Raw genomic sequence first — 24003 nt, 5'->3', positions numbered from 1 at the left:
TTCTATGAAACAAAGACTGTGTCCGACAAATAAGTGTACATTAGACACATGTGGAATTCACTGTTTGGCAAGTGGCCAATGCACTGAACAATTTTGCTATAGAGGAGGAGTCATCAGCTTGTCCTAAAATTGTTCAATGCCTTTTCTTTTTTTTTTCTGTCATCATGGTAATATAAAGAACACTATAATAAAATTCCTCCTGTCAAGGAATTCATAGGTCAGTGGAAAAGACACATTTTATTCATCATTTAGTGTGAGAAGTTCTCTGCTTGGGTTAATTTATAAAGGGGACCTTGCCCAAGAGGGAAAAATCAAGAGCAGATTCTTAGAGGAAATGACATTTGAACTTAATTTTGAGGACAATCTAACTCAATGGTAATGAGCTTAGGTTCTGGTATCTGTTGGGTATGGCGCTGAATCCTAGCTTCATCCCCTACTAACATTGTAACTTTTGACAAGTTATTTACTTTCTGAGCCTCAGTGTCCTAATATGTAAAACGGAGTTGGCAGTATCCACTTCATAGGGGTGTTACTAAATGTGATTAGCTTATTACTAAATTAAATGTTATAGAGAGAAAATGTAGAAAAAGTAGACACTGTAAAAGCATATAACAAGAATCATAACTTCTTCATCATTGGATGTCTGACACTGAACAAAGTAACTGGAAAAAAAACTGATATGAGAGAAGTTCTTGTTAGATTGAAACTTGTTAGATCAAGGGAGGCTATGTTTTTAATAAGCTTCCTTCATGATCCTAATAAATAACACTTGTGAGAACTACTATGTTAGCACAAAGGAAAAGTTAAGAATAACAACTATGCATGCTGTCCTAAACCTTTATATTAACTCATTTAATCATCACAAAGACTCTAGGAGATAATTATAAATATTCTAGTCTCGTTTAAAGGTATGGAAATTGATGTACAGAAAGGTTAAGTATTCAGCTCTAACTCAACCAGTAAGTAATAGAGCCCAGATTCAAACACAGGCCATGTGTCTCTACTTCACTGCATTTGCAGTGGTAGAGCACTGGCATAATCCATTCATACACCAAATGTTCACTGAATATATACTATATTCCAGATAATGTTCTAGGCAAATTGGATACAGAAGTGACTATATATTTACATATACCATATATTGAGGGAGAGAGATATTAACAAAGTGAGCAGTAAATAAATTAATAATATTAATTTCAGATATTGGTAAATGCAATTAAAAAAAGTAATAAAGCTATGAAAGTGGAAAAAAAGTGTAATGGGGATGCTGGTACTAATTTAAATGGGGTGCACAAGGGAGAATTTTCTGAGACCCTTGAGCAGATATTAAATGATGAAAAGAGCAAACCATGTAAACATCCAAGGGGAGATTCTAGGAGGAAGAAAGAATAACAAATATTAAGACTTTAAGGTAGGGAAAGCCTGGCTTTTTAAAGGAATGATGAGAAAGTATGTGTGAAATGTTCTAGGAGTTGGTGGGAAGGGCATAATGTCAGAGAGAAAAGCAGGGGTCAGATTGTATAAGGTGTTGTAGTTGATGATAGTGAGTGTAATTATTACCTCTTGAAGAGTTATAAGAATAAAAGTGGTATACTCTGGTTTATATTTTGAAAAAGATTACTCTGGCTACTTTGAGGAGGAGTGGACAAAAATGGAAACTACTACAGTGGTCCAGGCATGGGAATGATATTAGTTTGGACTAGAATTCAGCAGGGTCGGTGATAATATTTGATTGATTTTGAAATGTATTTTCATGGTAGAACCAGTAGGACTTGCTCTGGATGCCAAGGGAAAAAGAGCAATTAAGCAAGACTCCTAGAGGAGGTTTTTTTTGGGGCCTGAATAATAAGGAAAATGATAGAACCAATTAGCTAAGATGAGGAATATTAGGGTAGAGGCAGCTTTTGCCCCAAGGGTAGGGAGCACAGGGAAATCATGAATTCTGTTAGGAACATACTCAGTTTAGAAGACCTTCTTGATATTCAGCAGAGATGCCAACTGGACAGTTAGCTGTACACATTTGGAATGCAGGAGAGAGATCATAACTCAGATATGGGAATTGTCAGTTGAAAGTTGGTATTAACACCATGGGTCTGGATGAGATCACTAAGGGAATGAGGAGACGTTGAGAAGAGGTCTGTGCATTAGGTTTCTGGAATGCACCGACATTTAGAGGAGGAGCCAGCAAGGAGACGAAGACAGAGTGCCAATGAGGTGGTGAATAAACAGGAGAAATGTTTTGTCCTGCAAGACTAGGAATTATCATCTGGAAGGAAGGAGCCAGTGATAGCTGCACAGCAAACTGATGTTTGAATTTAGTAAGATGGAACCTGTCAAGACTTTGATGAAGATGGTTTTAGGACTACTGAGGGGACAAGAAAAAATGAACTAGATTAAAATAAGAAAATGAAGTAATAAAGTGGAGTTACTGAAAATAGACAACTTCCCTAGATTTTTGGTAAAGAAACTAGAATTATGAAACAACAGGAATGGAACATAGGGCCAAGTGACATTTTGTTTTGTTTTGCTTTTTCCTATATTACTCCATTGCTAGAGGACTTTTTTTCTTTTTTAATGAGAAATATTATATCATATCTGTATTAAATTTATCCAGGGGAAAAAAGAGAGAGAGAGAAACTGATATTGCAGGAGAGAGAGGGGAGACAACTTTAGAAGCAGAGCCCTTAAATAGACTAGAGGTTATAGAATGCAGGTCTCAAATGAAAGGCTGGCCTCCTAAAGGAGCAGGGAACATTTTCCATTCAAACAGGGAGACCACACTGGCAGAGCTGGTGATAGGAAAGCGAGGTGGTCTTCCTGTGATTGCTTGGATTTTCTCAAGGACACAGGAAGCGAAGTCAACAGCGGAGACTGAGGATGAGGGAGGGGGTGTTAGAGATTTGAGGAGAGCAAATAAGTTGTGAATCTGTTGTCCCAGAGAATGAGAAAGTGATTTTTCTAAAGAAATGTATAAGAATTGCTAGGATGTTTTGAAGTTTCACTCGACATCAATAGATATAAATTTAAAGTAAGATGAATGAGTGCTACTCTCAACCCATTCATTTGCCCAGAGGCTGGCATGGAGAGCTGAGGCTTTGTGGGAGGAGCACAGAAACGGAGAGAGGAGAAGGAATGTTAAAAGCATGTGAGAGGGAGACTTGAAGTATGGTGGGTGGGGGAGGGGTGGGCATAAGAAAGGTGAAACCTGGAGGGAAACGGTAAAATCGGTGATTCAAGGTCCCAGTGGAGTTGGAAGAATTTTGGCGGGGCCGGGGCACTGGAATAAATGGTAAGCCAGAAAAGAGGTGGTGTTCAACAAAGACAATACTTGACGGAGGTTTTGGGGGTGGGTGTAGGTCATGGCAGAGACAAGGTTCAGAGTGTGACTGAGACTCCAAGGGCAGGAGGTGAGATGACGCGCCAGATCCTGAAGCAAGGGAGTGTCAGAATGCAGCCTAGAACCCACAGTTGTCTCACTCCCACTGAATGTTTTACCTCACACCCAAGTGGGCTTCGATTTTCTGACCTATAAAACCAGGGTAACAAAACAGTATCATGTTTAAGATGAGGGGGCGTGGGGAGAGAGAAGGGTGGGCTCCATGAGTGTGAGATCTGTGCCGTGCAACAGGGTCCTGAATTTAAGAAGGGTCACGTGGCATTTAATGCCTGGGTCTTGACATCTTTTTAGATTCTTAATAATTTTTAAACAAGGGCCTCACATTTTCATTTACACTGTACTCTGCCAGTCCTAGAGAGAAGATTAGTGATTTAGTAGGAGAAATGTGTTCTCTTTTTTCATTTGGGCTAATTTTCCGTAAGCCTAATTTTTCTCCATTTAGCACGCCATTAAAATTTAACCAAAGTTCATAATGGAAGTTTTAAAGAACACATCTGTCAAACACTTGACTTTTAATGTAAATTTCCTTTTAAAACCACTCATGCTCAATAAAAATTAGGCTGAGAATGAAAAATTCCCTGACTCAGGAAAGTGAATAATCAGTAAACTTGAAAGGAATATAAATTTAAGTGCAGGTCTAGAGTCTGAATTCATACTTGAATGAAACAGCTTAGGAAAATACTTACGTTTTTATTTCTTATTGTAAGTAAATTATATGTTTATTATGGAATGTTTAGCAAAAAAATGTAAACAAAAAGAAGAAACTAAAAATTATCCAAAATCCTTAACAAGAGTTAACATTTTGATATAGATTCTTTCAGGCTTTACGTATATACTTATGAATGCGAATTATGCATGTTGGTACTTATGGGATTGTATTTACATACCATTATAAAATTTATTCTTTTAATTTGATAAGATAACCTTGTTAGGTCTTCCATTCTTATATTTAAATATTCTTAAAAATACCATTATAATTTAATATAATTTTCTATTGTTTGGACATATAATAATGTATTATTAAACACTGACTTTTTCAATCTTCACTGTTATGAACATACCGATATGAACATTCTTTATATCTTTGTACATTTTATAGGTATAATTTCTGATTCAAAAAGTCTGCCCATTTTAAAGCTTTTGATCCATTTTTCCAAATTGTTTTTTTTATGGGTGTAACAATTTCTAGGGCTACTCCATGGCAGTGAATATTAACCTTTCTTTTAAATTTTGCCAATTGGACAGACAAAAACCACTTAACATCATTGTTTTCTTTGTTTATTAATAAGGTTGAACAAGTTTTCATCTGTTATTGGCCTTTTCTTTTTTGGTCATATTTTTTCTAGGTGGTTTTTGGCCTTTCTCTTACTGACTTGTAAAATACGTTTACAGATTAGGGTTGTTACAGAGAATTTTGCTAATTTGTCAAAGCCTTGTCAAGACCCTGATAACATATTTGCAGAGATCTGCAGGATTGCTGTTATTTTTCTCCATAAGGGTGGCTTTAAGATGTATCACTTGTTTTTTTTTTAAACTAAAAAATGCATGATAATGGTAGTTATGAGATAGCATTAATACTATGTAAATGAAAATATTTTGTATTGTATCTAAAAATGCATAGCAAAATGTTAGTAATGCAAACAATAAGAAAAAGTGCCATACTAGCTCACTGAATATTTCTTTCTCACTCATTTCTCCAAATCTTGGCGATGCAATTTACATATGGAATGTTCTGGTGATTTGGTCTGTTTGTCTCTGTGCCCTCCACTGCAAGCATTTCATTAATTATTTTATTTTGAGTCCTGTTGGAAACTTCCAAGGTGTAACACACAGCTGTGTGACTTCACAAAATAATCATTAGGGTGCAGAATGTCAAATGCAAGATTGAGGTTTTGGATTGTTGGATTTTTCTTACCCTTTCCAATGTAATTTCTTCAAACTCATATTCAATTTCTGTTCCATTGACCTGTAGGTAGGGAAAAAGAAGAATGATTAAATACATATTAATGGGGAGATGGCTGCGTTTTTAACAACATTCAGGGTTAAGTTTCATTCAGGCTATGAATAAACCACACTTTCTTAATATTTGTGATTGTGTATTTTCATCCAAATAAAATATAGTCTAAGCTATTCTAAAATATATGAGTGAAACTCTGCAAAAAATAAGCAAAGCTTATTGCATTCCTTAGAATTTGTGATATTTGGGGTAGAGGGAACAATACAAAATAAGCATTGTGAGGTTATAAAGAAGAAACCGCCTAGGGGCAATGTTACAGTTACAAGGGAAATAATTTCCTAATATCTTTTAAAATTTCCAAACAAACACTAAAATATGACCTTAAAAAGTCAGTGGAAAAGGCAGCATAACCATATATCATATTTTGCCAAAAAATAGCATTCAGAATAACCATGTCAGATAAGAAATGCCTTTTCTTTATTGGCTCAAGCTCAGGTAATTCATCCCCATTATCGTCGTTACATTTATTAGGAAGCCCTGGACCATGTAACAGAACCATGCCCATGTACTTCAGGAGCAGCAAGAAAAGAATGAAGTAGTACATGTTTGAAATTCCTAGCGAGAAAGCTTTGATCATCTAAACAACTCTTGCATTGATATGAATTTACAGAGAGAAATACTTAAATATAGCCAGGCAACAAATCGCATATGCCTTCGATGTCAACAGATGTGCATACAGAATAGATGAAGAGTGGCTTTAAAATAATCTAACAAATACTCAATTCCCACTCTTATCACAGAGTCCCTTTCAGCCAGGCAAAAGCCTCCAAGCGAGAAAATTCTTGAGGTGGCTGTGTCTTTTTTCTTACATGTGTCTTGGCAACATCATTAGCATTTAGGGGTCATCTAGAAAGACAAATTTGCTTCTTTTTCTTAAGATTTAATTAATTAATTTATTTGACATAGAGAGACAGTTAGAGAGAGAGAGAGAGAGTACAAGCAGGGGGAGCAGCAGAGGGAGAGGGAGAAGCAGCTCTCCACTGAGCAGGGAGTCCTATCAGACGCTTAACGACTGAGCCACCCATGCGCCCATAGAAAGACGAATTTCTAACCATCACCATTTTTGTAGGGTCTTAACCAGTTGACTTTTCCTTCCTGAGAAGAATTTAAACATAGTTCTTGCAGACTGAGAGCTCTATAAAGGCAAGGACCAGATACCCTCTTGCTTAACAGAGTCTGGCAAGAAATAATTGATGAAAGACAGGAAAAGAAAGGAAAGGAAAGGAAAGGAAAGGAAAGGAAAGGAAAGGAAAGGAAAGGAAAGGAAAGGAAAGAGGACCAAAAGAATGACTGACTGAATTCAGTATTCATTTATTAATCTGATTTGTAAACACAGGTACTTGTGAATTCTCTTAGACTTTACTTATGTGTGTCCACCAGCCACTTAGAGCATGTTTTTGATTTTCTAATTACATGAGCTAATTGGTGAATCACATTTTACTGTGTTACTACATTATCAAACAGCCTTAAACCAAATTTGATTTTCTGGGCTTCAGCGAGTTAATGACTCATAGAAGAGGACTTGATGATGTTAGGAAGCTTTAGCGGCTTTATGGAGGTTTTTGTTCTTCATGTGTAAAAGTACAAAACAAAACTCAAAGTCCCTGTATGTGTGTGCCTCCATATTAATTCCATTTTTTGTTTGTTTTTTATAACTTTCTTTAGTTGATGGATGGCGGGAAGGGAAGGCTGACTTCATGTGATATGTTTTCATTCTCCCTGTATGGCTCTGTGAAGCTTTTCTTTGGTTTAGTGACTTCTCTGGAGTGAAGCCCTTCACATTATCAAAGTGCTGAGAAGTGGGGAGGAAAAAAAAAACAAACTTCAAAGAAATGAAAACAAACCTCTGATAATACAATCTAAAGGCTCAGGCTGAAAGAAATGCTGTTCAGAAGTGCTTAAAAGACAAGAGTCCTTTAGTGGCATACCGTGGTCTTTCGTGGTCTCCCCGAATCTTTGCTTAACCAATCTATGATCATGTATGCTGATTTCAGTTCCTGCACGCACTATAGATACATACCCCGACTGCTATTCAACAGCTCCCCGGTCAGCTAGACAAACTATTGGACACTTACAGACTCCATGAGTCTTTAGTTTTCAACCCAAACAAGTCAGGTCATTTGCCTAATTCCATAGTATCCAGGAGGTATTCATAAGATGAAATGATGCCATCCGAACTGGGATGGCACCTTGCTTTTAAAAAAATACCATAAAAAAAGGAAACAATAGACATCTTAATTGAGTATGATAAAATATTCAGCAACTCACTAACCCAGCTGTTCTGTCTAAATAATCTGTGAATAAACAATAAAAATAATCCTTGCTACCTTAAAAAAATACCATATGATTTCACTTACATGTGAAATCTAAAAACCAAAACAAATGAATGAACAAACAAAAAGAAGAATCAGAGCTATAAATATAGAACACAAAGTCATGGCTGCCAGAGAGATAGCAGGGAAGGAGGATGGGCAAAGTGGGTGAAAGGGAGTGAGAGATACAAGCTTCCAGTTACAGAATGACTAAGTCACAGGTACAGCACAGGGAATAAAGTCAAAGGTATCATAATAGCTTTGTAGGGTGACTGATGGTAGTTACACTTGTGGTGAGCATAGCATAACATACAGAATTGTTGAGTTATTATGTTGTACACCTGAAACTAATGTAAAATTGTATTTCAACTATACTCAAAAAAATAATCTTATGAATGCAACAGGTTCTGGTGAAATTATAGAGGAATGAAAGGTTTTTAGCATAGCTGAGGCAATATCTCCACCATGAACTGAGAACATATAAAACATGGTATCACAAGAGACAATGTGGGACTTCAGGAAAGTCATTTAAGAGGTCCTAGTGTCTATTTTGTCATCACTAGAGGAGTGTGATCTCTGTTTGGCCTCAAGACACCTGAGACAAGAAATCTCACAATCTGTCTTGGCAAAAACCTTGGAGGAAAGGATAGAAGGCATAACTAAGTACACCTCCATTTTAATCAGAAGCACCTAAGAGTGGGTTGTGACATTCATTAAAATTTAGTGACTTTTCAAATGAGTACACCAATACAATATTCGTTAAATAATTTTTTCCACATTTATTTAGAGGAGTGGTTGCTTGGTAAAGAGCCAAGAAGTATAAACAGTAATTGCCCCTTACCCATAATTTTATGTAGTCCCAGAAAAAAAACAAAAAACTATGCTGTGAATGGGCTCCCATCATCGTCTGGGGGCTTACAATCTGTTGTCTGAACTTGGGTTGGTGGTCTCCCTCTATTCCCAATCAGTTTACCAATACACGTCTTTAAATTCACAAAACTCTCTTCCTGAAAAGAGTTCTGCCACATGTATTTGTTGTTTTTGCTCTTGACCGGTGCTATTTCCAGTGATACTTAAGTACCCAGACAATGTTTTATGCACCTGATAGTTTGGGGCCTGGACAGCTACCTGGATTGGGTTCACGTTATTACAGCTCTGGCAACCACCATCACTGATAGTCTCTTCTCACCTTGAAGACTAGAAAACTGAAAGCATTGACATTTTTGTAGATATAGAAGGAATTTCCCAGTTTTGAAAAATCTGTTTTTCTTCAGATACTTGATTTTCCTAAACCCAATGGTTCTGTGGTGACAGCTGGTAGGTTTCTATGGGGGCTAGAAAATCAAATTGGTGCCACACATTGTCCTGCACAGTTCTGGGCATGTAGCATTTTTGGCATCATAACAGAAGTTAAGAGAGTGACCAATTCAAATTCAAACTTGTTATTTAAAGTTATGATTTCAAAACTTTGAATGCTATCACACTGCTTTTTCCCCCCTTCAGTACTATTTTAACTACCTGCCCAGATGATTATATAATTTGAGGTGGATTGTTATCTTCTAAAAAGAGGTCTTTCATGAATAACATACATGAACTTTTCCATGTTTTAATGCATTTAATTGGAATCTAAAGAAATTATTTCTCCACAATTTTTTTTTTGTTCTTTGCCACATGTGTAATTTCATTAAAGCTAACAGCATCTTAAAATCTGGGATAAGTAAATGTTTATACAACCCCATATTCCATATTATAATAAGTGCTGATACAGTAATATGAAAGTGTTGGCTTCTTAAAACTAAACACAATCCACTCAATGAACAATTATTGAGCATGAGTGATGTGCCAAGCGGTGTGACAGGTAATGAAAAAATAGATATTTAAGAAATGATCCCCATTCTCAATAAACACACAGTTCTTCAAGAGGCACCAAACATACTAAGGCCTCAGAGAAGTGTGATATCCAATATATAAAACACAGTGGTGGACTAGAACCACAGCTCCACTGTTGCCACAAGGAAGGGACTATTTGGTGTGTGTGTGTGTACTTGATTCCTTAGTAGGATATAATATGATATATGATGTACTAATTCTGCCCTTTATTAAAAGTTATTATGACACAGTACACAAGACTTGTCTCTGAATATTATGATTTTTCCATGTAAAGCTGCTGTTGGACTTTGGGAGGGGATGTGATGATCATGGAGACTGGAGCATCTGATTTTCATGGCCTCTTGCCACTCCCAGAGCAAGACAAAGCCCACATCACTCTGCTTCATCTGTAGTTGCAACATATAACGCAGTGCCTACCACACAGAGGCTCAATGACCAAGTGAATGAGGAAATAGAAACATTGATGAGTTAAGAAATGCAATTTTTTTGGGTGGGTAAAATTTAATGCCATCAGAGAAGACTGTGGCAGCAAATGGAGATCCAATTCCTACAAGACCCAGGCCTTTGGAGATTCCCAGCTTAGATATCCTCATCTCTGAGATCAGCCCTTCTCAGGAGTTCTTTCTGCAGAGTCACACCCATGATTGGATGCCCCAGCAAGTCTATAACACACACACACACACACACACACACACACACATACACACACACATACACTTGTTGGTATTCATCTTAGTACATTGCCAATGGTCATCCCCCTTTCCTATTGGAGATCTATTACAGCAACTACATCATGATGCTTTATGACTCCTTGAATCTCCTATGTAAATTCTATTATGTTTAGTAGGTAAGATGGTTTCCAGAGTTAAGAAAAAACAAACACAAAACACAGATCTGAATCCTAGTTCCAATATTCATGAGATATGTGAATGTAGCCAATTTCCTTAATCTCTCAAAACCTTCATTTCCTCATGTGTAGAATGGTACTAAAAATTGTGAATATTAGATAATTTGTGTAAAACACCTGGCACACATCTTAAGTGATAAAGAAATTATATTTAGCTATAATATCACACAATTCTCTTCATGAAGTTTTTGGGAGCAATAAATGAGATTACACATTATCAAATACCTGGAACATAGTAGGTCTTCAATAGTGAGAGCTGTTTTGATTAGCTGGATTCATAACCTGCAAGGTTCACAAGACTTATAGGATCAATTATTGAATATTTGCTAATTTCCCCAGTAATATAAAATATAATTTAATAAGCAAATAAACTTGCTTTCTTCTATAAAATCCACTAAAAGTTTTTTCTTAACCTAAACATATCGTTCCTGAACCCATCTAAGATGTACTCCCTTGTGGAGACGAATCATCTTAGCTTTCCCTCCCAAATCGGCTTTCACTCAGAATTTTATCTCCACTGGACTTTCTTCTAATCTTCTGTCTGCTCCCTCTTACATTTTCTTTTAACATTGTCTTGCCCAGTTTTGACCATTATGTTACCCTATTGGCACTCACTTCCCTAAGGCTGAACTCTTCTGGAGACTTTTGAAAGAAATAAAATGTAGCTTTGTCTCTTTGATAAAGGGGAAAAAGATAAGGCAGTTTTGCTCTACCTCAATCTAAAAGAAAGAATGGAAGAAGGCTGATATTCATTGTCTCTATCTTTTTATCACATTAAGTATCTCTGCTGAAAGGATGAAAAACAAGTATTGAAAAAGTGAGAGTCATTCAACCAACATGGAAACTCTTATCAGAATGAGAGCATTATGAGTCAAAGCTCAAGGTGTGTAGCACACAACTAAGCTGTCCCTCACTTGCTTTAACTAATGTTCCTTCTCCTAGACTATCTCCACTGCCTAAAATTGTGCCCTCTATTCATATTGAGAGGAATTGTCACACAGAAATAAAAAGCTTAGACTCTGGGATCCAAAAGACTTGAATTTCAATACCAGTTTTGTCTGTTACAAGCTGTTAGAATTCATCTTTTGTGTTATACACATTTGTGTGTCAATATTGTTTAAACAGTAAGCAAAAATTCTGTTTAAGCTTTGTGGAGCATCTGTTTTAATTTAAGGTATGGATCTGGTTAGTTTAGTATCAATTATATATCAATATCAATTGTAATGAGACTCATTTAAAAATATGCAGTTTGAAAAGAAGCTAATCATAGTAAATACTTCTTACTTTTTAATAAACATAAGCTATAAAAATAATGGTTGATATTCTTAGTCAAGATTCTAATTTTGATAAGATCACTATTCTTATTACTCACCTGCTTGTGATCTACAAGTAAGCCCTGATTTCATGTTAAAATTTCTAATTTTAATTAAATTTCTGAGCTCAGTGAACTAACAAATCATAGCATCCACCAAATAAAAAAAATTAATCACTATCTTATAACCTGTCTCATTCTTAAGCAATTTTCCTTTGCTTTTGTTATTCCCTCTGCTTTTGTTATTAAGACTTCATAACACAGAACTTTGGGTGTGATATTAGACTCAATAATTACTATGTGTGTTTTTTTTTATTTAATTAGAAGCCACAGGTTTTTAAAAATTGTTGTTATTATTATTAAACAGCTTTTCACCTGTAAAAATGTGATAAATTTTCCTGGTATTTCTGTCAAGAAAAATCAAGGAAAATAGCTTAGATTCTTACATGTATAAAAGGAAATGATAGATAGATGATAGATAGATGATAGGTAGATAGATAGATAGATAGATAGATAGATAGAATGTTGTCTTGATTAAAGGCTTCTGTAAAGAAGGAAAGATATAGTGCTTAGTAAGTTCAGAACTGGATTTGCCTCTGATCTGGACATGGCACATTTCTTCCCAGCTTTGCTCCCTTGCTTTGCACCATATGCTGGATGGAGTAATAATAGGTGATTTTAATGCTTTCACTTGGCTCCAGCTTGATGTATGCTGTTTTGTTTGGGGGGGGGGTTTAAATATTACATAAGTTAAAACATGTTCTTTGAGAGCAGTAAATGGTTTTAAGAACACATTGATCAATGGTTGTGAAGACATCAGGATCCACCAGGTTTTTGTCCCATTAAGCCCTCTCCCTCACTTTACTATCCCCATGAATAAATCACTTTGTCAACTCTAAGCAGTGTCCAAGAAAATCAAGAGCTCAAACACATGCCAAAAGATTTAGAGCAACAAAAACAGAGCGAGTGCTGAACCATAAGATGAGACTTCACAAATGCAATGATGTGAGCTGGTAGGAAGAATATTTTCTTTCTCTTGGGTATAATACAACTATAGTAAGAGGCAGAATATCAGTTCACCCAGTTCTTCATCTCCAACTTTTCTCTTCAATCTGCAATCTTGTTTCCACCAACATACAACAGCAGAGGATCCAGGAAAACTTACCCACACTTGAATACAGTTATCTTTTCCCAGCCTCAGGCTCTCTGGCTTTCCTGCAGTATTTAACACTCTGAAGTGACCACCACTTGAAATTCCTCTTTTCTTCTGTCACATAGTTGATATTCTCGCTGGTTTCCTTCCCTACTGCTCTGTCCATTGCATTTTCTGTTTCCTTTCTTCCTGTCAGATATGAGCATTTGCCAAGGTCTGTCCCTTTCTGTTATGCAATCTCACTCAACTTTTATTTTCTAAGTAAATGCCCTGATGTCACCCCAGTCTTAATAAGTCTGAGATAGGACTAATCATGCTTAATTACAATCATCATTTACTCCAGTCTATTCTCTGTATTTGTTAAGGAAATCCTTTCCCTCCCCCCCTTTTTATTAAGATTTTATTTATTTAATTTTTAAGTAACCTCTACACCCTATGTGGAACTTGAACTTATAGCTCCTGAGATCAAGAGTTGCGTGCTCTGCCTACTGAATCAGCCAGGAGCCCTGGGAATCCTCTTTTTCATATGTGTCCTTTATATTTGTTATCAATACCTAACATCCTATTTCAAGTTCTAAACTATTACTTTCTTAATACCATCAATATAACTTCCTAAAAACATTTTTACTTAGATCAGTTTTTTTTCAATATCAACCTATTTTTCATATCCTTTGAGAGCTACCTTTTATTTTAAGATTTTTACTTATTTATTTGACTGAGAGAGAAAGAGAGAGAGAGAGAGAGAGAAAGCAGGGGGAGCTGCAGGCAGGGGGAGAAGTAGGCTTCCCACTGAGCAAGGAGCTCATGCAGGACTCAATCCCAGGACCCTGGGATCATGACCTGGGCTGAAGGCAGACACTTAACCGGCTGAGCCACCCAGGTGCCCCAAGAGCTACCGTTCTAAAAAGCAATGTTATCGTCATGTAATAATGCTGTGCAAGTAGCTTTAAGTAAATTTCTTTATCCTTAAAGAACATTTCAGAAGATCCACCAGTTGTTCCCAATCTACCTTTGTAGCTACAGACCCTGCTTCTTATCTTCAAAAACATTTTCTAGACAAGTAATTTTGCTGAAGCTTCTATAAAGCAACTCTTTTCTTTGGTATTTTTATTAATGTTATACAGTCCACCCTCAATGTCTTTATTTTAATCTATGCTTATGAAAATCCCAATTAATTTAAAAAACATATTGAATGACTAGAATGTCCCAGGTACTATGTTAGTGTGTTCGGTCCTAGGGATACAATAGTAAAGAGAACAAAGCAGCTGCCTTCATGAAGCTAGATTCTATGTGGGGATATGGAAAGCTTCTATTACTGTCAACATAAGGCTGTCTCTTCCATAAAGTCAAAAAGATATTTCTTAATAATCTCCTGGAAATTATCACCCTATTCTCTAAATTGCTCCCCCAAAATGCTAATAACAATAATTACCACCACCACATTCTGTTAAGTATCTACTACATGCCAGGCACTATCATAAGTTGCTCTAATAATTAAAATAACCCTGAGAGTGAGACATTTTAATATTAATTTTAATATTAAGAAAGTCAAGCTTTTAAGTTAAGTGGTTTCTCCAAGTTTATACAGTTTAAAGTAACATGAAATGAGGACTATCTTATTCATCCTTCTCATCACTTAGTGATGGGAAGTATGTGCTCAATACAAATTTGTTGAACAAAATTAAAGAATGAGTGCCTCTACGGAGGAAGGCAGGGATGGAAGAATCTAGTGCTTGAGTCAAGGGAAGTCTAACGTTAAAACGCTAGTCTTTCTCCCTAATCGTACATAGCACAGTCCCTCTCGTACTGTACTTGTGGTCTTCCTCAAGACCAACTCCTTACATTGTGTTTTATCTTTCCTGACACACAGTCCTCCTGCTCAGATGAGGCACTATCTTTGATTTTTCTCTCATGGCACCTAGCAGAATGACTTGCCCATAGAGTCATTTCATAAATAGCTATTGAAGAAATAAATCAATTGAACCTTATCTTAAGGGATTCTTACCTGCTCCAAATCTTTCAAATTCCTCTGCCTTCAAAAGTTCTCCTCACCATTGTTAGTTTCCAAACGAGTGAACTGCCTTAATTTCCCTCTCATCATTTTACTTCAAATCTTGCTAACAATAAACTGTCCCCCTTTTCATCTGAATTTATGTCACCCTTTCAGCATCCTTCAAGATCAATCCATCAATCGACAAATATCTATTGAGTGACTATCCCCACCTTCTTTGCTAGCTTATATGATCTCTTTTTATCTGATTTTAAAAGCACATCACTACTTCACAACCTTGGAAAGGAGCTATAGAGCTATACTGCCCTGCTAATTCATCTGCTATTTCATCTAGACCACAGGAAGAAGTTTTTTAGCTAGGTGATTCTGGAAAAATGCTTTGATCTGCTTGTTACAAAAAGAGTCAGATTAATCTTTCTGGAACAGACTTCTGCTACTTATTTTATTTCACCTTTCTTGAAGTACATTAGGAGCATAACAAGGAAAAAAATTGTTAATCCTGTTTCCACCCCCCCATACACCCTCACCAACTGATAAAATATGGAAATTGAAAGGTTTCAAGTTGTTTGTACACATCTTTTTTGAGATTATACTAACAACAATATTAATCATTTACATATTACTTTTAGATACATTCTTGTATTGCTCCTCATAGCAATCCATGTGCGTAGATACTATTACTCAATTTTACATATCAGTAAAGAGCTCAGAGATGGTAAAGTATTCGCTCAAAATTGCTCAGCTAATAATGTTTTGTGTTTTGATTTGAATCTAGATCTTTTGGACTCTAGATTTAGAGCTGTTTCCACTACATGTTGCTGCACACAATGGTTATTCTTAAAAGTAAGAGATGAGCTATGACTGAATCATATGAAATTGCTGGTGTTTCACTTTCTGACTTACAAAACACCAATTCTGCAAATTCTGCCTGGTTCAACCTGATAGTACAAAACAACTGTGCATGGTGGTTATGAGCTAGGATCCTGGACTCAGATTGCCAGGCTTACGACATGATTCTCCCATTCCCTAGTTATGGAACTCTGGGTAAGTTACTTAATTTCTCTGAAACTTGGTGTCCCTATTTACAAAGTGGATAGTAATTGCACTTATCTCATTGGGTTGTATAAAGATTCAATGATATAATTTTGTACAGTCTATTGTTTAGCACCTAGTGAACCTTCAAAAATATTAACTACAATTGCTTTACAGTTTTTCTTAGGTATGCCACGGCATATTTAAATTCTGCCTATTCATCTTTCTAAAGAGAAATGTGTGCATGTGTGTGCATGGAGGGTGACAGTGATGGTAGGTGGGGAGATTAATGGCTACTGTTTGTAGGAATTTTTATAAAAATCAACATATATATATATATATTAAGTGTGCTCAGTATTCCTACAGAAGACTTGTTACCCCTATTTTCCACTGTTAGATTCAATTAACTTATATCAAATAGAAACCTATAGTAGAAAAAGGTACAAACAATATATTTTTCAAAGAAAAAATTAAAAGTTCAAGTTTTTGTATCTATATCAGTGCTTCTACAATAGCTCCTAGAGCTTAAAAAGGGTTATGCATACTAAGTTGTGGTCATGACAATGGTTGGATGTACTAAATCTATCTCTGGACACAGTATCAACTGGGAAACTAATAGTATAAACTCTATAAACAGTTCATGAGTAACCATAGGTCAGTCTTTTTTTTTTTTTTAATACCCTCTTGGAAGAGGAAGACAGATACAAAAGGGTGCTGGCACGAATCCTCAATTACATTAAATGAAAGAAATTACATGAACACCTCAAGAATAGTAAACAAATATTAATCAGACAGTAAATCTCAAGTGGAAAGCATGAAAAATCAAAGATGGTAGGGCAGTGAGAAGATATGCAAGGAGATTAAAATCACACTTTCACTATGCTATTATTTTCCTTAATGACCTTGCCTAGAATATCCTTGCTTGCCATGTTTTCTCTCTGTAATTCCTATTTATCCTCCAACAAACCTTCTAAAAACCCATCTAATGCCACCATAAGATTATGAAATGCACCATAATGCATTTCTTTTCCTAGCTCTCCTACACATATCCATGCACACACAGACAGTGCACACAAACGTACATAGGCCAGGCTGCACTACTGCTGTTTCTCTGTGTTTATAGAGTACCTATGTAGATTTTTCTCCCTGATTGTATAAAGTGCTGGCTATCAGTTTCAGACTTTAGATCCATTTAGACATAGATGCTAATCCTAAATTGGCTACTTATTAACTTTGTGGCTTTAGAGAACATGTATAGCATCAGTTCCTCCTCAATAAAATAAGATAGGGTATTCTCCCCCTATCCATGGTTTCATCCTCCATGGTTTCAGTTATTCAGAGTCAACCACCATCTGGAAGCAGATCATCTTCCTCCTAACATACAGTCAGATCAATAGTAGCCTAACCCTACATCACAATGCCTACATCATTCACCTCACTTCACTCGTCACAGGAGATTTCATCATCTCACATCATCACAAGAAGAAGGATGAGTATAGTAAGATATTTCAAGAAAGAAAGGGGGAGAGACCACATTCACATAAATTTTATTATAGTATATTATAGTTGTTCTATTTTATTATTAGTTGTTGTTAATTGATTACTGTGCTTAATGTATAAATCAGACTTCATTATAGGTATCTATATATAGAAAAAAAAAGAATATATAGGGTTTGGTACTATCTATGGTCTCAGACATCCATTGGGGGTCTAGGAATGTATTCTTATAGATAATGGGGGACCACTGTATTATTTATATTTACTCCAATAAGGCTGTTACAAGTTTTAAATTAAGTGAGAAGTATAGCACAGTGCTCAAGATACATACTGTAGAGCCCGATTTCCTGAATTTGATTCTGCTAGTTACTAGTTATGAGATATCTGCGTCATTTTCCTCATATGTAAAATAGGACTCATAATCTCCTAGAGTAAATTAGTAGATTAGTATAAGTGAATATAATTAGTCAAATACTTGGAACGGTAGCCTGGCACATGGTAAGTGTTATTATTATATTCATCATTGTTATTAAAGCACGGTGGATAAGGAACTCGGCAAATCTTTTCCCCAAAGAACAACTTGAAAACAGACAGAACTGCCAAACTTAACCATTTCTGGACTCTGGAAACTGATTAAGTATACAGCAAGTTGAAAAACTTTGATTCAAGAACCTCAGTTAATAACACTTAGAATCTGTGGTGTTCTAGCCTAGGGCTGCTCTTATACCCTTTTCCCCAAATTCTATGGGTACCATAGTTCTACCAGGACAGGAAAAGCTAAAGCTATGCAAATCAGCAGCTTTGCTGACACTGGGGAGGGACAACTTCATTTGGACCACCATGTGTGAAAACCTCATGCTCAGAAGTGTTGAAAATAATAGTGATTTTGGTGGCAAATATCAGGAAAAGCAAACAATGCAGTAGCCTAAGGTAGCAATAGTGGTTGGTGAAAGCTACAGACTGTCTAGACAAGCTAGAAATTTAACAGGGGAACCTGTGGAATGAGTCAAGGAAGGTCTTGATATTTACAACATATTACTGCCAGACTGGAACACTGAATGCATGGGCAGGGTCATTCAGATACTCTGGAGACTGAAGAAGGTCCTAGTCATCTACACATTCTTGGCTGGATGTGAGACTTTTCACTTAGGCAGATGAGTTATTTATTTATTTATTTATTTATTTATTTATTTATTTTAATGCAGAGGAGTTACAATAAGGTCTATTGAAAAATAAAATTTCAGACAGATTTGTATACTGCTTGAATTTGAACACATTTCCTAACCCACTTGCAAACCCATTGGCAACTGTGCCTTACTGGCACAAGGTGTTTAAATATAACCTCTGACCAACAATTGGCCTACCAGTAAGCTATGCTGATCTAGAGGCAACCAGAGGAATCCAGGATTCAAAAAAAAAAAAAAAAGAAAGAAAGAAGAAAGAAAGAAAGAAAGAAAGAAAGAAAGAAGAAAGAAAGAAAGAAGAGAAATTCAAAAGAGACAGCAGCAGCTAAACAATGCAGGGAAGATAGACTCTACAGATCTAGCCCATATATATGACTAAAGGTACCCCAAAAAATAAAAAGAAATGACAACTGGAGATGGGGGAGAGGAAAGAACAAATCAGAATCAATAGTTGTTTTAACATATTACTGTAAGGCTTATTTTCAAAAAGAAATTACATGACATGCAAAGAAAAGTATGGCCTATACACAAGAAATAAAGCAGAAAATAGAAATTGTATCTGAAGGATCCCAGATACTGGAATCAGCAGATAAAAACTTGAAAGAGGATGCTGAGCTCTCCCTGTCCCACATTTACAACAAGATATCAGACACATCCAAGGCAATAAACCAGAAAGCAATCTGAAGACTGGCAGAACAAACTTTACAACTAAATATAGCAAAGAAGCTGCATCTAAAAGGTTGGGAAGGTTAGGAAGGTGGAGAGAGGCTGCCTGTAGGATGGAGGGACCTATGTGCAGGGAAAGGGCAGAGAAATAGGACCTCACACCAGGGAGCTCACATGAGGAAGATTAATCCCAATAATGTTTGTCTTTAAAAACCAGAGGGGCTGAATTCCATGAGTTTTTAAAACCACTGGGACTTGGAGCCTGGAGCTTGAAACATCTGACTCAGCACTGGGTGAGCCTGGAGGGTGAGTGATAGCTGGGTCAATGACACCTTAAAAAGGCTGCAGCCTACACAAAGAAGCAACATAAAAATTGAGGAGGAGGAAGAAATGGGAGACAGATCTATTCATACCGATTTTGGAGTGTGTTGGGACGCTTCTCCAAAAATGAGGAAGCTGGAAGTCTTCATTTTCCTCCCCCACCCCTCAGCATAAGCACAGAGCCACCTCTAAGAAGTGGGGCTGCACAGACACTTGCTGCCTAACCTGCTAGCAGTGTATCCTCCCATAAGCTCTCCTAAGGACTCACCCACTCCAAGCCTGTTAGCCTTGGTCCTGAGCTCAGGACATATTTGATTAACACATGCACCTTGCTCATCTGCCGGGCACATGGCTGCCACCACAAGTCATACCCAGCCACGCACCTCCAGCCACTGATGTGGTCCATGCCCAGCCTCACATTCTTGGCTGCCTGGCTGCCACAGAGCTTTGTGGATCTGATACAGGACCAGCAGTGCAGAATAAATTTTGCTAACACAACTGCCCTGCTTCCAAGTTCCCCCACAGGCACACCCCCTCACAGTGGGCATGCCTGGGTCCCACTAACACCACAGAGAGCAAACACAGCCCACAAGAGAAAGTCGGTGCAGACAACTGGACTGAAAGGAAAAGTGACTTAGACACAACAGCATGGTGTAAGCAATACACATAGGATGTTCTCCTAAAGTGACAGGTTCTGGTGAACAGGGGACACTGCACTGCAGGGCACTCCAGAACCTCCTCTTCATAAAGCCACTAATTTCTCAGAGCAAAAGACAAAGCTAACTTTCTTAACACAGAGAAACAGACACAGAGAGGCAGACAAAATGAGACAGAGAAATGACAGTGAAAGGATAGGACAAGGCCATGTCCAGGGATCTAAGCAAAAGAGATGTAAGTAACATGCCTGATAGAGAATTTAAAGAAACAATCATAAGGATACTCACTGGACTTGAGAAAAGAGTGTAAGACATGAGTGAGACCCTTAGCACAAAGATAAGGAATAACATAGTAGAGATAAAGGTACAATAAATGAAATGAGAAACACTCTTGATGAAATGAACACTAGAATGGAAGAAGCAGAGGAAGAAATTAGTGACCTACAGTACAGAGTAATAGAACGTAATCAAGCTGAACAAAAGAGAGAAAAAGGAATTATGCAAAACAAGAATAGACACAGCAAACTTAGTGATTCCATTAAATGTAATAACATTTATATTGTAAGAGTCCCAGAAGAAAAGAGAGAAAAGGAGGCAGAAAATTTATTTGATGAGGGGCGCCTGGGTGGCACAGCGGTTAAGCGTCTGCCTTCGGCTCAGGGCGTGATCCCGGCATTCTGGGATCGAGCCCCACATCAGGCTCCTCCGCTATGAGCCTGCTTCTTCCTCTCCCACTCCCCCTGCTTCTGTTCCCTCTCTCGCTGGCTGTCTCTATCTCTGTCAAATAAATAAATAAAATCTTAAAAAAAAAAAAAAGAAAATTTATTTGATGAAATAGCTGAAAACTAATCTGGGGAAAGGAAACAGACATCCAGATCCAGAAGGCACAGAGAACTCTCATCAAAATCAACAAAAGCAGACTCACACCAAGACATATTGTATTTAAATTGGCAAAATACAGTGATAAAGAAAAAAAAAACAACTTAAAAGCAGCAGGACAATAGAAGTCCTTAATTTACAAGGGAAGACCCTTAAGGCTAGCAGATTTTTCAACAGAAATTTTGCAAGCCAGAAGAGAGTGGCATGTGGCATGATATATTCAGACTGCTGAGTAGGAAAAATCTGCAGGCAAGAATACCCTATCCAGCAAAGCTATCATTCAGAATAGAAGAAGAGATAAAAAGCTTCCCAGACAAACAAAAACTAGAGTTACGAGAGTTCATGAACACTAAACCAGCTCTGCAAGAAATATTAGAAGGGGCTCTCTGAGTAGAAAAAAGAGACCAAAAGTGACAGTATAAAGATAGGAAACACAAAAGCAGTAAAAAGGGATATTTCTGTATAAAGTTAGTCAAGGAACTCAACAAAAAAGGATGTAAAATATAATAACATATACCTAAAATAGGGGAAGAGAGGAAAAAAGAATGGGTTCAAACTTAAATGACCATCAACTTAATATAGATTGCTATATGCAGAAGAGGTTATATACAAACCTAACAGTAAGCATATATCAAAACCACTAATAAATATGCAAAGACTAAAGAGAGAAAAATCCAAATATATCATTAAACAAAATCAGCAAAAACATAAAAGACAGAAAGACAAGAAAGAGTCAGAGAAAATCTTTAAAAATAACCACAGAACAAGTAATTAAATGGCAATAAATAGATATCTATCAATAATTACTTTGAATGTAAACACTCCAATCGAAAGCCATAGGGTGAAAGAACAGATTTAAGAAAAAGCATTTATCTATATGCTCCCTACAGGAGACTCATTTTAGACCTAAAAACACCTACGGATTAAAAGTGAGGGGATGGAGAAACATCTATCATGCAAATGGATGTCAAAAGAAAGCCAGATAGCAAGACTTATATAGGATAAAATTGACTTTAAAAGAAAGACTGTGATAAGAGATAAAGAAGGACACTATATAATAATAAAAGGGACAATGCAAAAAGAAGATATAATAATTTTAAATATGCACTCAACAAAGGAGCACATAAAACAGTTAATAACAAGCATAAAGGAACTAATTGATAATAATACAATAATAGTAAGGACTTTAACACCTTACTTACATCAAGGGACAGATCATCTAAACTGAAAATCAATAAGGAAACAATGGTTTTGAATGACACACTGAACAGATGGATTTAACAGATATATTCAGAACATTCCATCCTAAAACAGAATACACATTCTTTTCAAGTGCACAGAGAACATTCTTCAGAATATTAGCCCATAAAACAAGCCTCAAGAAATTCAAAAAGATCAAAGTCATACCATGCATCTTCTGAACACAATGTTATGAAAATCAATCACAAGAAGAAACTGGGAAAGACCACAAATATATGGATGTTAAATAACATGCTACTAAACAATGAATGAGTCAACCAGGAAAAAAGGGAAGAAACTTAAAAAGTACATGAAAACAGATGAAAATGAAAATACTATGATCCAAAACCTTTGGGATGCAGCAAAAGTAGAGGGAAGCTTATAGCAATATAGACCTACCTCAAGAAGCAAGAAAAGTCTCAAATAAATAACATAACACCTAAAGGAGCTAGAAAAAGAACAACAAACAAAACCTAAAACCAGCAGAAGGAAGAAAATAATAGAATTAGAATAGAAATAGATAATGTAGAAACTAAAAATATAATAGAACACATCAATGAAACCAGTAGCTGGTTCTTTTTGAAAAACCCAGTAAAATTGATAAACCTCTAGCCACATTTACAAAAAAAAAAAGAAAGAAAGAAAGAAAGAAAGAAAGAAAGAAAGAAAGAAAAGAAAGAGAAAGGACTCAAATAAATAAAATCACAAACGAGAGAGGAGAAATAACCAGTACCACAGAAATACAATTATAAGAGAATATTATGAAAAACAATATGCCAATAAAGTGGACAACCTAAAAGAAATGGATAAATTCCTAGAAACATATAAACTACCAAAACTGAAACAGGAAGAAACAGAAAATTTGAACAGACTGATAACCAGCAAAGACATTTAATCAGTAACCAAAAAACTCCCAAAAAACAAAGTCTAGGGTCAGATGCCTTCATAGGTGAATTCTACTAAACATTCAAAGAAGAATTAATACCTATTCTTTTCAAACTACTCTAAAAAATAGAAGAGGAAGTTAAACTTCCAAATTCATTCTATGAAGCCAGCATTATTTTGATACTAAAACCAGATATAGAACCACTAAAAGAGAACTACAGGCCAATATCCCTGATGAACATAGATGCAAAATCCTCAATAAATACTAGGAAACTAAATTCAACAATACATTTAAAAAAAACATTCACCACAGTCAAATGGGATTTATTCACGGGTTGAAAAGTTGGTTCAATATTTGCAAATCAATCAACATGATATGTCACATCAATAAGAGAAAGGATCAGAACCATATGACTGGGAAGCCTGGATGACTCACTCAGTTAAGCATCTGCCTTCAGCTCAGGGAAAGAGGGTCCCAGGGTCCTGGGATCGAGGCCCACATCAGGCTCCTTGCTCAGCTGAGAGTCTGCTTCTCCCTCTCCATCTGACCTTCCCCTGGCTTGTGCTCACTCTCTTTCTCTCAAATAAATAAATAAAATCGTAAAAAAATATATGACCATTTTAATAGATGCAGAAAAAGCATGT

At 36.4% G+C, this 24003-nt stretch overlaps 1 protein-coding gene across 13 annotated transcripts in view; it reads right to left on the bottom strand.

Moving 5' to 3' along the window:
• The window catches only part of DLG2 (discs large MAGUK scaffold protein 2), a 1327559-nt gene that overhangs the window by 609748 nt on the left and 693808 nt on the right, over positions 1-24003 (bottom strand). For all 13 annotated transcript variants that reach the window (XM_057316878.1, XM_048217415.2, XM_044390952.3 and 10 more), the window contains one exon: positions 5313-5363. In XM_057316878.1, the coding sequence (XP_057172861.1) occupies positions 5313-5363 (51 nt within the window). The remainder of the gene's footprint in view (positions 1-5312; positions 5364-24003) is intronic.

Source organism: Ursus arctos, unplaced genomic scaffold, assembly GCF_023065955.2.
Source record: "Ursus arctos isolate Adak ecotype North America unplaced genomic scaffold, UrsArc2.0 scaffold_22, whole genome shotgun sequence".
In the NCBI taxonomy this organism is placed as follows: domain Eukaryota; kingdom Metazoa; phylum Chordata; class Mammalia; order Carnivora; family Ursidae; genus Ursus; species Ursus arctos.
Note: the sequence above shows the minus strand (reverse complement) of the source record. Positions and strands in the feature narration are given on the sequence as shown.